Below are 15,726 nucleotides of genomic sequence, written 5' to 3' on the forward strand. Positions count from 1 at the left end.
CCCAATACAGGATTGTTCTCCAGTTGTCCCCCAGTGCCAAAATTCTCAATCCAATTTTTATTCACTAAGAATCACAACATCTTCCTAGTCTGCCCAGGCTACATTACTACAGCATTCCCTATCTTTTAGGTGTATCATCACGGCTAGGCTTCGCGAACGAAGATTTGAGAAGGGCTCTACCCACGCTTACTACAAGCGCGCTGATGGCTAAAAAGGCCAATGCGAGATAGACAAGTCCGGTTGCAGAAGGCACAGCAGAAAGACTCCCCAGGTGACACAGACGAGACGCGATTCTTTCTGCGTTGTCTTTTCTCCTTGAGAGTGATCCTGCGTGTGTTCTCAAAAGCAGCAGCAGCGTTATAGATGGTATAGATGTATACATAAATTAAATTAAATTACCGTGATGGACTTGGTTTGAAAAGACTGACTTAGCTGTCTCAAACAGTTTTAATTAAAACACTGCCATATCTGTTCATTTAGCCAGAATAAGAAGCCAGTCAATCAATTCCATTAGTACTTCTGGACAAATTTCCCAGAGCCAGCAGAACTCTTCTATACCTCCTCCTATCTGTCATTCATATGACAGTGAATGGCATTTCTGCTTCCATCTGCACAAGGAGGGGAGTTAAAGGCTGCCATTACAGCTGGAATTAGGAGCACCAATGGCTTGCCAGCCACGTTCAGGGCACAAATATGTGGATCTTACTGAAGAAGACTAAAAGGAGTTTGTTTGCCCATCTCAGGGAAGTGAAGGGGGAGATGGAGTTTATTCTACAAATAAATCAAGCAACATAGGGGGGAAAATTATTTAGAAAATAAAACAATGTTGCCACAAGAGCAAAGGTATAAATTTGAGGATGGCAAGTGGAAAGCTTCTAAACATGTCAGGGTTAAGGCACTGCAACAAGCCTCTTCCATTTGGATAGCTAGGGAACCTAACTGATTTTAAGACATGGAGAGAAATTTATCAAAGGTATTATGTAGGTTGGCATTGCCAGCCAAGTTGGTGACTCAGGAGATCTTTTCTTGTCTTATGTTTGCTGAACATCGTGACTATTTTTTTAAAAGTGGTCAATGGACAATATCAAGTTTATTATTATAATTACAAATTAAATAAATATAAATGACAGAAAGTTAACCTCAGTGTGATAAGCAATTAACAGAATTATGCTGTGATTGCAGCTGATATGTAATTAACAACTGCTGCAAATTATGTTATCCATCTAATTTGCCAAGATTGGAGTAGCATTATTCTTAGGCATGTTTAGTAAGTTCTGCAGTAATGTGCACTTGAGTGAAGTGCTCTTTACTAATGTGTTCAAATTCACAAAGCTGTTATTAGAATTGCAAATAAGACATACACCAGCATCATTTCCTCTGCCCATCATTTTCTCTTCTTTGGAACTATTCTTGACAGAAAATCAAATTGTAACAAGTCCAAAGGATGTTTGCACAAATTGAGCAAAAGTAGTGTTAATAAACATGATAAATGTGCAAAAAAGTCATTGTGATGAACCAAGCGTGACTGAATTCAAAACATGTGGGTTGCTGCCAAGTAGAAAGGAACAAAAATCATGGAGCTCACTGGGGGACTCAGGAAAATGCTCAAGGTAGAATTCACTTAGAAAGTGGAAAAGGGAAAAATATTTTTTTTAATTATGTATGTTTAAGGTCCAAAACAGAAGAATACCCAACTATTCAACGTGTAATGAAAGCAGTAGAAAAAACCATCACCTTTCAAGGACAAGGTCTTTAAGGTCAATACATGCTGGAGTCACAAAGTCCTTAATTAACTGATTAAAGCATACCAATTTAAAAAAGAAAGAAACAACTAGTGGTTCACAGGTCTTTTATTCAACTTTTCCCAGAAGAATATTGGAAAATCTGAACTGGAGAAAAAGTAGTAAGATATGATGAGGGAACACCTGCCTGATGAGGAGCACACAGAGTCTTCGGTGGACAAAATAATATCACTTAGGAAAAATTTTTGGGGTTTTGGTTCCATCTACTTATCACCAGCTTCTCCAATTTCATAGTTATTTATATGGCTTTCAGAAGCACGTGATATTTACAACTGATGCATCTCCAAACAGTCATCAACTTCTGAGTGAGTGGCATATTGAAATAGGACAGCCAATGATACAGCCTTTAGCAAGCAAGGAGATCGGTGAAGCGTGTAGCAAAACTTTAATTACACTCAGAAAACTGCAGAGCACAGAAGCTTCAGTTCTCCATACATAGATGAGGAAAGGCTGATTTCCTAGGCTGTATTCCCATCCTCATCTCTAGGTAATACCTGCAGCCAGTAAAATAAATGCTAAGCTACCTGCAATGCAAACCAACTATGCTTCTAAATAAAATTCTTATTTGGATTATAAAGGTTGAGAATACAGTGTTTTCACTCAAGGTATTTCTGAAGATTAAAGAAAACGCTTAAGTCATCAGACAATGCTGATGCCAGATTTTCTTCCACTTGTAGAACAAAAAAGCATAGAATTTATACAGTGTTTTGAAATACTATCTGGAGGGATTACATATGGAATAGGAGACAAAATGGTTTTTAAAACTGCAGTTCTGTTGACACAGAAGCATATGAATAAAAAATCCCCTGCTCTTTGGATGACTAATGTTTAGGTACTGAATAAACCACATAGTAAAACAGGATTTGTAGTAGAAAAGCCTGAAAGAAAAACAATTTTAATTTGACTACATAGAGAGAGTTTCAAAAAGGATGAAGGCATGAAAGAAACAAAGGGGTATTTTGTAGTAGCCTTGAGGTCTTTAACTTTATAGCTCTTGCAGCCTTGCTACTTGTCTTGGGTGAACTGCACTTCAAAATGCTAAGCTTTAGCTAGGCAGTCACTATCTATTTATTGGTTTATGTATATTTATTTCAAATTACCTATTAATTCCATACATTCTTATATATGTGTATTCTGTACCTTTAAAAGCAACTCTTAAACACAAATAAAATACACGAGTCACTCATAAAGTTCTGAAAGACAATTTATTTTCTGCATCCCAAATATAACTTCATGCTATTAGAATCCAAAGAAAAGCACGTAATTCTTAGGTTTTTGTATTTCAAAAATATCCACCTGCTTCAGCTAAGACAGCATTCTCTGCTTTGCTTTTTACATTACGAGAAACCTTATGGGTCATACTTCGTTTCTTCCCTTGAAAGAAAATGACAACACAGAAAATCACTTCTAAACACCAGGGATGAAGCTAACTCCCTCTATTTAGATACAACAGGACTTTAGTCAAGAACAGAGATTCTTACAGTCTAAACTGTAAGTCTGCTGAGGTACTACATTCTTTATTGATCTTGTAAACTGCAGTGCATGCAAAATAGGAAGCAGTAAAATTATTAGCCCATCAGTACTTTCTGTGCTCATACATGATACAGTTACACCAGTATGCCAGATTGATTCTGGCAATATCAGAAATTAGAGTACTTTATACAATAGTTCAGCATATATAAAATTAATTCTCATGTGCATATTTTCATGCATAGGCCCTGCATCAGAAATACACCATTTGGCAAACAGTGGAAGAAAAACGCACTACATGAAATGACACAGCCTCTCCCACTAGGGCCACTATAAAAGCACATAGAAATCAGCAGGGGTACTAAAGTGAGGATGAAACCTAGAAATGGATCTGTTCTTTAAGTCCCTCTGTTCCTTTCTCCCTACCCTCACTTATCCATGCAAGGTAAATTAGTCTCTCCATCACCCATGATAAGGAGAAGTTAGAATCTCTATGGGAAGCACACGCTTTTCTATATACCTCTATTAGATTTACATTTTCAGAACTCCCTTACACACCTAATTCTATAGTCATTAGTATGGCAATAAAATGATATAAAATGAGCAAAAAGCAATAAAGCAATCATATCCCAGCATGTTTATTTAGTTGTGGTCCTTAATAACACAGACCTTTGCACCCACTGATACTGGGAGTGCTCCTAATTCTCCTCTGCCTCAAACCCATAGTTATCATTACTCTCAGACTTATGCCCAATGTTTTAAAGCCTGCTTCACATGAACTGTGCAAGCAAAAAAAGAAATCACTTTTATCAGGAAAAAGTCCCACAAACCAAACCAAAACAAAACAGAAAGCTTTGAAAATTCAGCCCAAATCCACTTGGATGTGAGGAAGATGCAATGAAAAATTTGCACAGCTGTACTGAGGCTGTGTTACAATGTGTAATGCATGCCTTAGCCTTACTGTTCAAATTAGCTGAAAACATCAAATGATATTCAGTGGCTGTTGTTATTGGACTGTAGATATATGCTTAGTGGTAAGAAAGGTATCTAAAATCTAACTATATTCTTGTAAATCTAATGGCAAATTGGACTTTCCTTAAAGTACTTAACAACAATCAAATCGAAGTTGTCCTTCAGAAGAACCCACTGTGATTTAAAAATAGCCAATAATAATCTACCCAAAAAATATGGGGACCAATCACAGTCCAGTGATTGGTAATAGTCACAGTTACAGTCATGGTCAAAAGACCAATTTTATTTTTTCTCCTTTAAAACATTCATAACAGAAGTTTATAAAATGCCTGTAAGTGCAGTTATACATTTCTTATGACAATTTGAATAGGACTGGTCTTTGAATCACTCCCTTCTTAGTCTGAAAAAGAAGGCTTGGATTTTTCATTAAAGTAATTGGGGGGAGGGGTTAAATTGCATTTCCCCTGCTGTATGAAACACCTGTTGCCTAAGTTGTTCCTCTCTTGCTGTCTCCATCTTCTCCAGATATTCACTCTTTTGGTTAGCCTTTTGTCAGACAGATTGCTCTTCAGATTTCAGCAGTGGTTTGTTTTTCTGCTATGAGCTCTGGGAATCTGTCATTTTTCAAATTGGAATGAGCTGCACAAATGTGGAAGCCCAGCCATAAAGTAACAACTACTCAGAATGTGATTAGACCTACATAACATGCAATATGCTGCATTAATATTGTAAGCAAAACATGCAACAAGTTGTGTTTGTACAAACAAGTATATACAATATGTAGAAAACATATACTGCTTGGCAATATTCTATAAATTGCATTATCTACACAGAAAAGCTGATCCAAAACTACTCTGGAGTAAAAATTCCCCTTTTCATTTGAATTTTCAAGCGTCCAAACAGTATGTTATTGTGCAAAAAAATGGCTTGCTGAAATAAAAGCACAATAAAAAAGAGCTATGTGTTGAATTATTTCAGTGAGCTAGGATCCAAAGTAAAGCACTGTGATAAATCACATCATTTTGCTTAAAAGGAGGGGAGAACAAAACATGGACACATGGAGGAGGAAAGAAAAAAAAAAAAGAAAACAATGGGAGAGAACCAAAACAAAACAGTGCCCCTTTCAGGATGATTGAGTCTTTCTTAATCCATATTTTAGTCTCTGATACATAATTTTACACTCTTGACAAAGTGTCAGGCAACTGGAAGAGGGATGGAAAAACATATGCAGCTTTTTGTCAACTTAATGCCTCCCTAAACTGAGAAGACATTTCTGAATAAAGAAGCTAAAAATAAATAAGGAAACAGTGTTATTAATGGGGTCTGAATTATCCAGCAATAAAAAATGACAACATTTTTAATATATTTAAATAGAACTTTCATAACATAAATAGTAGCAACAAGATGGCTGGCAACAAAAAAAGTTATTTGTATCTGACTTGCACAGATGACCTTTTAAAAAAAATTACACTGCCTATATATACACTGTGATGTGTTTACTTACAAGTTTAAACTATTGTAAGAACTCATAGTTAAAATGTAGCCAAGATGTACTTTACCTAATCTTAATAGCAAAAGCTGGCACTGAGGTGTTGGATAAGCAAATATAGTCACATTAATACTTACAATTTTAGTTTCCAGAATGAAAATCAATACCAATATATCTGGATTAATGGAGTAATTAACAAAATATATAGAAAAAATAATGTCTATGGATTTATATTACAATTTTATTTTCAATACATATATAGCATGCTTTTGTGTATATAGAGAGCTAGAAAGAGAAGGTTATGCAGTTTGGCTTAGGGATATTTTTATGATAGAGTCCTGTTTAAATGTAATCCCATTATTTCTAGGGAAATGTGCTGATAACTTAAAAAGTTGTAAAATATGCATTTATACAAATATAGCAGACTTAAGCATGGAATTTTAAGAAAACTTTCAGAACTTTGTAAACGTTCACCATACTAATTCTTTAGTCATTACAGTAACATTATCAGAGAGATCTGACAAGAATAATAACTACTAGGATAAGTCCAAAATTTTATTAATATATAAAAAATTTCTGAAAAAGCATCTATAAAACAATCACACAGAAAAATGAAAAAAAATAAAGGGAACAAGCAAGTTCTCATAATGAAGACAATGTTAGTTTATCCAAATACGAAAAATTCTTAATTAAAGTTTTAAAGTCCTTTAAAACTTTAGCAAATTAAAAATTTGTCTACGTTTAACAACAGTTATATGCAACTGAACCCAGGTTCATATGTACATTTATTTCTGCCAATTCCTTACTTCTTCTCTACCCAACTGAATTTTAGGTCCAGAGTTGCAGTACAGTGCCTTCCACCTGCCCAGTCAGCCAACAAGATTAATCTTTTTTGTCTTTGGGAACTTGTGACCAGTGAGGAGCAGAATGATCAACCAGCTTTTTTACAACCTCTGGGTGAGATTAATCATGTCTCACCTTACAAGTCACTCAAGTCCCTGAAATTTTTCATTGTGTTACCCTTTCATGTCAGTCCTCTTTCTCCTTACCCCTTTCAATCTTATTAGGCTTTTATTTTCCTGAGTTAATGAACACAGACTTTCACCTCTCACTCAGACAAGTTCATCACTGAAACCATTGCTCATCAGAAGTATGTAAAATCAAGTGGTATTAATTCTATGAGAAACATTAGTAAGTCAGTGCTTTATCAAGTCACTGTTCTTGATTTTCCAACATATCAACATTATGTTAAACAAATATGATCACACGATAAACTTCCAATATTTAACTGAATGCAGTCATAAAGTATACCACTTGGTAAGCAAATCCACAAACAAATTATTATAAAGCAGCACTATATCTCAAACAATAGCAATATGTGCTGTCTCCCAGGTAGTACTAAGGGATAAAGAACACAACCCCTTTAAAAAATGTCATTCAGCATACTTCTTGTAAACAAGCCAATGAAGAAAGCTAACTAGAACTTGTAGGAAAAGGTAGAACTAGAAAAGACAAATTCAAACCTAGAAATAATCATGGATCTAGAAACAGAAGCTCACTTGAGTCTGAGGATGATGGTTGGATTGGAAGTCTGATAAAAGATAATCAAATTTTAGTCAAACCAGGAAAGTATTTTTTCAGTTGTTTTATGCCATAAAATGGAAACTCTGCAATTGTTTTATGCTACAAAAATATTCACTAATGTGTTTATAGGCTTCTATTAATTTTAGTGGAAACAGTCTGTTAATTATTGGAAGACATGTATAGAAAACACTGAGCAAAGCAGGATCTAGTCTCCAGGAAATTAAATGAGATGACATGAGATGAGATGAGATGAAGCAAACAGAAACAAGAAGAAACAATGAGATATACCAGTCTGCCAGTGTTCTTCTCACAGAGAATGTTCTGTTCCCACCAGTTCTAAACACTGCAAGTGGTGAACAAAGAGATCATAAACCTGCTTACAATTCATCTTCTCAACAAACTATCAGTGGACAAACTGAAATAAGAATTATCAACAAAACACAATCAACAGAAGATCACACATCCTCACTAAAAGGAGCTGCAGAGATTTTCCAGAAGTATTCAGGTCCCTTAAGATGAAAATATGGTTAGAGAACCCATGGTTCTTGATAAGGGTTGGCCTCATCCTATCGGGAACCAGCATGATGAAGAATATTCTCAACTGAAAGAATAACAGAGGGAATGAAGAACAGGATCACCAGCATTTAGAAGAGGCTGAATAATAGTAGGTATCTTGTGCAGCAACTTCTCCAAACCAAACTTCTCTTACACACACACACACATTAACAGTATTCACTGTACCACCATTCTCAAAAGGAAAGAGAACTAGCAACCACACCTCTTTATAATGGTTTTCATCACTCTTCCTTTTTGTTGGCAGACAAGATGACACGGTGGACATCATGTAAGATAGGTAGAATGTGTTTCACTAGACATCTAATTGCACCTTTTGATGCACAAAAATCTGAGCTCAGTTCTAAGTGTTCCCTAGAGTAGTAGGATAAGAGTTTGTATTCACTAGAACCGTTTGAGTTTTTTTGTCTGGAGCTCATCTGTTGGCAATTGACTGCAAATGATTAAGGTAATCATAAATGCTAGCAGGCAGTTCTCAGGGCTGAGTTTCAAGTGAAAATGAAATCTCTTTTCTAGAACAAAGTACTGGGAAGTAAAAACATCAACTACATAACCTGAAAATGCCTTTTTTGTAGTAGGCATATCCTGAAAAAAGAGCCCAAGTTTGGTTTTCTGTTTGTTTCTTCTCCATGGATATGAATTTCATGGGCACCATATGCAACTCGCAACTCTAAAACAAATGCATTATAAATCTTAATTTAAATACCTCTAAATTAATTGAAATAACTTAAATAATTTAAAATATTAGCAACTATTAATTTTTTAAAAAATAATTTTTCCTCCCAAACTGATTTCCATGTACCTAAACTGCATCTGACTCTACCACCAGCCATATTTTGATATACTAAGACAACACAGCCAGTAGCAATTGAGAAAACACATTATACATAGCACTTACTCCGCCATGAAATTCTAGATGAGTTAATGATAGATAATGGCCTACAATTCATGTGTGACTTACTTTAGCAAATCTCATGATACAGCAATTTAAGTGCGCTGCATCAAGGCTGCACTAAGTATAATCAAAGGGGCTTGAAGAAAAATCAGCAGAAATTACAAATCACTCAATAGAAAAGAAAGTGACATTCTTATAAGTACAGTGAACTCAGTGTTGTTTCACTCTTTTAACACATCTGATTTATTAGGATTTCCAGTGCAGAAGTTGTGAAGAGAAGAACTAAAGCGTCAGTGCTCCTTAATACCCTGCTCCTTACCCAAAGCTAAGAAATAGTTACAGAAACCTGTCCAGTATCACAGGACTGACATCTTGACTGACACTAAAATGAGGTGTAAGGGTTCCTTTGCAAGCTCTCTTTCAACTATTTAAATGGGTTACCAAGTCCATATCCAATACCTAAGATAAGGATACACATTAGATGTACCCAGTGGCAGCAGGTCTGCAGTAACTACAAACTTTGCAGCTTCATGAATCAACTCCTCTCAGTAAGTCTTGATGGATATATTGAACAACAGAAGGCCCTTGAATATCTGTTTATCTGGACAAGTCTATGTGTGACTTCCTTAGAAATTTCCTTTCATTACAAAGCTAAACTTAAACCTAATCCTAGCCCTGTCCTTTGTTTTCTATTAAACAATCATTAATCCAGGAAAAATCTTCCATAATAACCCACGACAGCTTTGCTTCTTCACATGCTTTTCTGAGGAAATTTGCCAAAGGCTTCTTGGAACATTAACTATACTGTGACAATGTCTAAAATCACAACCAGAAAGCACTGAAAGGTCCTGAACCTGACATACCCCAGCTTTGCTACATATTGCACTGGGATGAGGTCTGGCAGGGCACTGGCACCCTTGCTTCCTTCTCATTAACCCTGTTGGCAGGAGAGGAGCTGTGGTATTTGCTTGCTCTCTCAAGACAAGATAATCAGAGACCAGGACACAGGGAGCACACACCACAAGGATGTCCACTAAGGCACATCTCTGTCAATAACAAATCTTTATCCCTGTACCTACTGATTCCTTGAAGTTTATGTAGTGTGCATCTCACTGCAGAAGTTCTTTTTATTAGACTTTTTTTTATCGAGTTCAGACTACAGTTCTGCAAATTTCATCTGCAACTCTTTTTACAAAATAAACTACAAAAAAACCCAAACCAAACAAAAAAAAAAGGCATAGTATTTACCATTTTCCATGGTTCTTTGATGCAGGGGCACAGGGTGACAGACAGAGACTAGTGAGACAGAGTAGTAAATACAAATTGTAACAAGACAGTTGAAATAATAAATACCTTCAAATACCTTCCTACTTGTGAATAGCATGAAAATAACACCAGTTTTACCAATACTATCTGCAAGAACTTACTGGGGAAAAGTTAAAGAGGTGAGACAAAAAACCATCTTAAGTAGAGCAAAAAGAATTCTGGTTCCCCATCTCCTGACACCCTGAAAATGGCTGCAATGCCACCACAGGAACCACCCCACTGCTTGTCACCGAGTCACCTTGGGTTCTCGATGGCAGATCACTCGCTGCAGCCACTGCCAAACAGAACAGTGATAACCGGCTCAGGTAAAATCAAAGAAATCTGCTCTGTGATCAAACAGCCATGGAAATTCACAAATAATAGATGCCAGAGCACAGTCAACAGCATTCATTTGCTGAAGAGGTCTATTTTTATGTGGTGTATATTATTAAATTTTAGTGTTTAAGGATGGTTTGGAAAACACCAATGTAAAGTAAAGTAAAAAACCACATGCAAAACCCCAAACAGATAGTACGGAACTTGAAACACTTTTTCCTATTAAAAATATAAAGTAAAAAACTGACACATCAAGGAGAAAAGACATTGGAATAAGATTTTTCTTAAGAGAACGGGCAACTCAACTTCCTTTGATATTTTCAAAACTATCTTTATTCACGAAATAGAAATACAAATTTGTGTAACTGTGTAGATGCAGAGATTCTTTGTGTAACCATACTGCCTGAGTATATGCTTTTAACTAATAAACATCAGATATAATAATTATCTAAAGCTAAATTACCGGTATTACTTCATATTACCTCTCCATTATCTTCAACAAAAATCCACAGGAACAAGATAAATGTCTTTGCCATTCTGCTACTGTTTCAGTCGAAATCTAAAGATTCAGGGCTGTTTAGAATCAGTTTTTCTAAATTACATTTTTGAAATAGTTTGGAATAGTGTAGTTAATCACACACATAACGATGGACTGTCCACAGAAACGTCATCTTTGGTAGCAATGGCCACTTCTCAATAGGAAAAATGTAGCTTAAAAAACTAGATAAAGAGACCAAAACAGTTCGAACTACCTTATTAGCAACAGCTCCCCTATGAAAAGTGTGCATCAAAATCTAACATCAACTCACCATTTTTCCCCAAGACCAGACATTATTTTCACCAGAAAAAATGATCTGTAAGAGCATGTGTAACAGTGCCCTCTGGTGAGAATTTGCCTGAGAATATGTTTGCCTTGAAAGGATAAAGAGATTTTAGTGGCAGCACTGATCAGCAATTCGGACAATTTTGCAAACTGAATTTACGGAACTATTCAAAACCAGCAATGAAGAAATTAGGTTTTTTGAGATTATAATTACTTGATGATCATTTTGAATGAAGAACATTTATGCTTGTTTTTTAAAACCCAAACTTGCATGACGAAAGACAGTAGCCTTGACTAGGTGAAGATTTATGAGTGCTGTAGACAGCATAGCTACTTTTATGGCTGAGAATGTAATAGATCCTAAGCAAACACTGATAAGTCCTTTATTCTTCTGAGAAGTATCCACCCACCAAGTGTCCTGACATTGGAAAACCCCACAGTTTTGATAAGAATGAAGACCAGCTAACTGTAGAAAACAATTGCTTATGTCAGTTGAAAACATTCATCAAATGTTTTGTGGGCAAGGGCTGCATTTTCCTTCATTACTGGACAATGACCACCACACACATTTTCAACTCTACTGAAATGTGAAAATCCTACTAAAATATGTAATATATCACACATATATATATATTCACCCCATAAAATACATGTCTATGTATGTATACATGTATATATACATATACACAGAAAATTAAGTTAAAATATTGGAAACATTTGTAATTGAACCAACAGTAACATTCTACTTTCACAAGGTTTAACTGTCAAACAAAACAGGAGGTGCTTAATCAAAAAACAGTTGATACAAAACTGTGGTGATGGTGGATGCTTGAAAATACCATTCTGGTATAGCTTATTACCTGCTGTCTGGGATGAAACCAAAAAGAGTTTTACTGTGAATATCATGGTCCTTCACCAGTACGTCCCAAGGATCCCATCTGCTGTCTTTGAAAGTACCATGGCAGCTGCTTTCAGCCTCCTCAGTGCAATCTGAACTGCAGCAGTGTTCTCCTAAGGACAGGAAGATTTAGGGAAGGTACTAGAGCTGTTTGTAACTATGCTGCTTATACTGCATAAGAATGAGTATGTGAACTTAATGGAAGTATTACCCTAGTCAACTTATCTATCTCTTATGACAATCATTCTTCTCACTCATATCAAGTATGCCTAATCACCCTTTTGTTCTTACTGTGGAGACTAATTAACTTCATGTTTTTTAAGGAAAGAACTTGGCAGTCCCACTTGGTTGTTTAACAAATAACCAGCTGTCCCCAGCGGACTTAAAATCACTTTCAACTAAGTTCTTTTCAACCACGTATAAACGGCAGCAGCAAGAAGTGTGGGGGGACAGACTGGTAAAATCTCATCAGCAGATTAAAAAATATGGCTTTGGACTATTTTTCCATGTTTGTTCTATTTATTATAGAGACATCAGATACCGTAGGTCTTGATTATATTCTAATGTCTGTCAAATGTGTGCACTACCCTCCTCTTATACATCTACTTAATGTGTCCAAGCATCTAACTATCAACTTTCCCCAAACAGAGGTACTGGCACTTTCAAAGTTTTCAAAGCTAATTAATCTTACACATATACCCCCCCCACAGACACACACAAAGTGTGGAATGTTGCAAAAAACACAACACCACCAACAAATTAAAATACTTTCAAAAATTAAAAGTTCTCCCTCCTTTACAAATTGTCATTCTGGCGTAAAAGTGGATTGAGTAAACTGTTTTTCAAAATCTAATAACGGTTTTGACGGAAAATTGTACCTGTGAAAAATCAGTCCAATTTGATTTATTTTGGAAGACAAAGAAGGGAAGGGGCTGTGTAAGCTAGGTCCACAGTAGAAATATTAACTTTCCTGATAATACTTTAGCAAGCGCTAAAGATCCTAGAGCAAAGGCTACCTTTTTATTATGGTAGCAATAGGCTTTCAGCCTCGTGAGGCCAACAAGCACGAGTGTAATATACGAAAACCAGCAACGGTACAGATCAGTTTGGGGTCCGTTCTGAACCACAGATGAAGGGTGCTAGAAATCAGCAAATAAAGCTACTGGCTTTTAAACTTTCCCATCATGTATTTTTCCACAGCTCCATAGAAACTTGTAAATTGAGGCAACTGAAAGTGTAAGACTTATGCAGTAGCAAAACAGAAGAGTGGAACTGTAGGGTAAAGCGTCACCATTTGCTCACGGAGGAGAAGTAAGAGCTCGGTGCAGTCACACTATGTTAAGCATTCCTTGCTGATGAAGTAATTGGTAGCAGAAAGTGCTAGGATAAGAATGTGGCTATTTTGTGCCAGAGTAAGAATTTTGGTAGAGCGAAAAAAAATTATCTAGGGTAGTTGTGCACAATACTACACGGGGATCTAGTGGAAGTAACATAGAAATTGAAAAGCAAACAAATAAATATGAAAATCCACATTTCTCCAGAAAACCTTAGCAAACTGGCAAATCCTGACAAACTGATTACAGTCCTTTAAAGTTCAAAGTCAATGAGATTTGACTGTAATGTATTTTTTTTTCAGGTACTGAAAGCAACAACATAAAAAGGTCAGAAACACTGTCCTGTTTGGGGGGTTTAGCCCTGGCTTGCTCTGCTCACGACAAAGCTCCACGTTCCCTAGGGTGCAGCGAACTCCTCTGTGTGCCACCAAGGCTACCAATGGCTGCTTTGTCCCTGAGCCTTTGTAAAACAGTTACAAGAAGCTTTACTGAAATTAAATCCTTATTAATCACAGGCAAAAATAGTTCTCTCTCTTCCAGCCACATGACAAAGGAGGGGGTAGCAGTTTGAAAATTGGAGAGCCCTGCTAGCACTCCTGGCTTTTCTAATGCAAACCCGCACATCTCTGTCATGCTGCAGCATGATTGCATCAAGCCAACTTTATTCCTCTGTTCACAAAGGTGTATTTCACGTCTTAGATCAGTCACAACTTGCCCCAGTGATTCCAAAGGAAGTAAAATAAATATACTATTATTATAGATTAAAATAAAAAAAAAAGGCAGAACACACAGATTTTCCTCTTTATAGTAAATAAAGGAAAAAGAAATCCACTCTAATCAAATCTATTTATTAGTCTTTTAGCATTATACTGTCAATAGATGGACTCTGGTTTGCTTTCTTTGAAATCACACCATTGCAGATACTCCAAGACAAAGTTACAAGAAAAAGTAGGATTAATTTTTTTTTTGTTGTTTCTATCCAGTTCTTATAGTGTCTAGGTTTTCCATCTCAACTGTTCTTGTTCAAACTAAATCTAGTTCAGGAAAAAAATCCCCACCTCATTTCCCTGAGAACCTAGTTATTTTTATCTACCTCAACAACCAAGCTACTCTACCTTGTCATTTCAATTTTCACATATTTTCTCTTTGTGTATTCGTTCTATGATTCAGTGAAATCTCATCTCTTCAGCCCACTGCCATAAACTACTGTCCGGAACAAAGCTCTCTCTCAAATTCAATCTCAAACAAAATGAAAAAGAGAAAATCACAAATGAGAAAGTGGACCACAAGCAATCCTATGGGTCCCATTCTCACAAGGTCTGTGAGTTATTTTGCTTCATCAAGTAAACCCGAACTACGGGAAGGTGCTATCACCTCTCTCACTGCCGAATGAGAAAGTGTTAATAAAAACAAGACCTCCTTTCAGGCACATTGGAGTGTCAATGTTAATCACTGATTTGGCTGAAATACATTTCTTGATCTTAAGTGATTTTCAGATGAAATACAAACAGCTGAAATTTTATCGTTCAAATAACTGGGGACACAGACTGTCGCATATCTGGTGGAATTACTGCTGCTAAACTATGATTACTGTAAATAGTAATTATTTTCTGTAATAGCAACACCGAGAAATCCTTCGTGCTCATCTGAGTTTTCTCTCAGCCATTTAACAGCTTGAGTGACCAGGAAGGCAAGAAAAACCTTTACGTTTACCTCGGCTATACCTTCACACAAAGCACTGCGTTGCAGAGGATCTCAGAGTTGAAAAAACTCTTAGAGAGGAACAAATTTCTTTTTGTTTCAAAATTTAGGACATTTATTGCATTTTCTTATACTACCTGTTAAAAGCTTTGCAATTTCTGTCTTCAACTTTCTATGCATTTTTCTTCTGCTGATATGAATTTAACAGCTTTGTATAGAGTACCACCCGCTAAAGCTTCCCCAAGTAAGCTGTAATAGCTGTAACTCATAGGACTGGATTATGAAGCTTTTCCTTTGAACAAATACCTGGAAAACACCAAAAATAAAGCACTTATGTAGCAGATATTTATACACGAACTGTGAGCTAACATTAAAGTTAAAAGACCTGAGCAAAGAATAAATTAGGATTCTCTACAGTTAGAAAATACTTTGTCATATAGTGGCTGTAAGAAATTTTTGCAATCATGAATAAGCAATTGTCTGTATCCATACTGTTCCATTGCTAAGGTACAAGACAGGCAAGCCCATAAAATTTCCTCAATGG

General features: G+C 36.2%; 1 protein-coding gene across 2 annotated transcripts in view; it reads right to left on the reverse strand.

Annotated features, from left to right (window-relative positions):
* Positions 1 to 15,726, reverse strand: part of HNF4G (hepatocyte nuclear factor 4 gamma) — a 61,483-nt gene that overhangs the window by 34,010 nt on the left and 11,747 nt on the right. Inside the window, exon 1 of one of the 2 annotated variants that reach the window (XM_050323034.1) lies at positions 12,110 to 12,229. The exons of the other annotated variant lie outside the window; for it this stretch is intronic. Within the exon in view, the coding sequence (XP_050178991.1) occupies positions 12,110 to 12,155 (46 nt within the window). The 5' untranslated portion in view covers positions 12,156 to 12,229. Of the gene's footprint in view, positions 1 to 12,109; positions 12,230 to 15,726 lie in introns of those variants that run through there. 2 annotated transcript variants of the gene reach the window in all.

This window comes from Myiozetetes cayanensis, unplaced genomic scaffold (genome assembly GCF_022539395.1).
Source record: "Myiozetetes cayanensis isolate MyiCay16 unplaced genomic scaffold, myiCay2020 scf1, whole genome shotgun sequence".
Classification (NCBI taxonomy): Eukaryota; Metazoa; Chordata; class Aves; order Passeriformes; family Tyrannidae; genus Myiozetetes; species Myiozetetes cayanensis.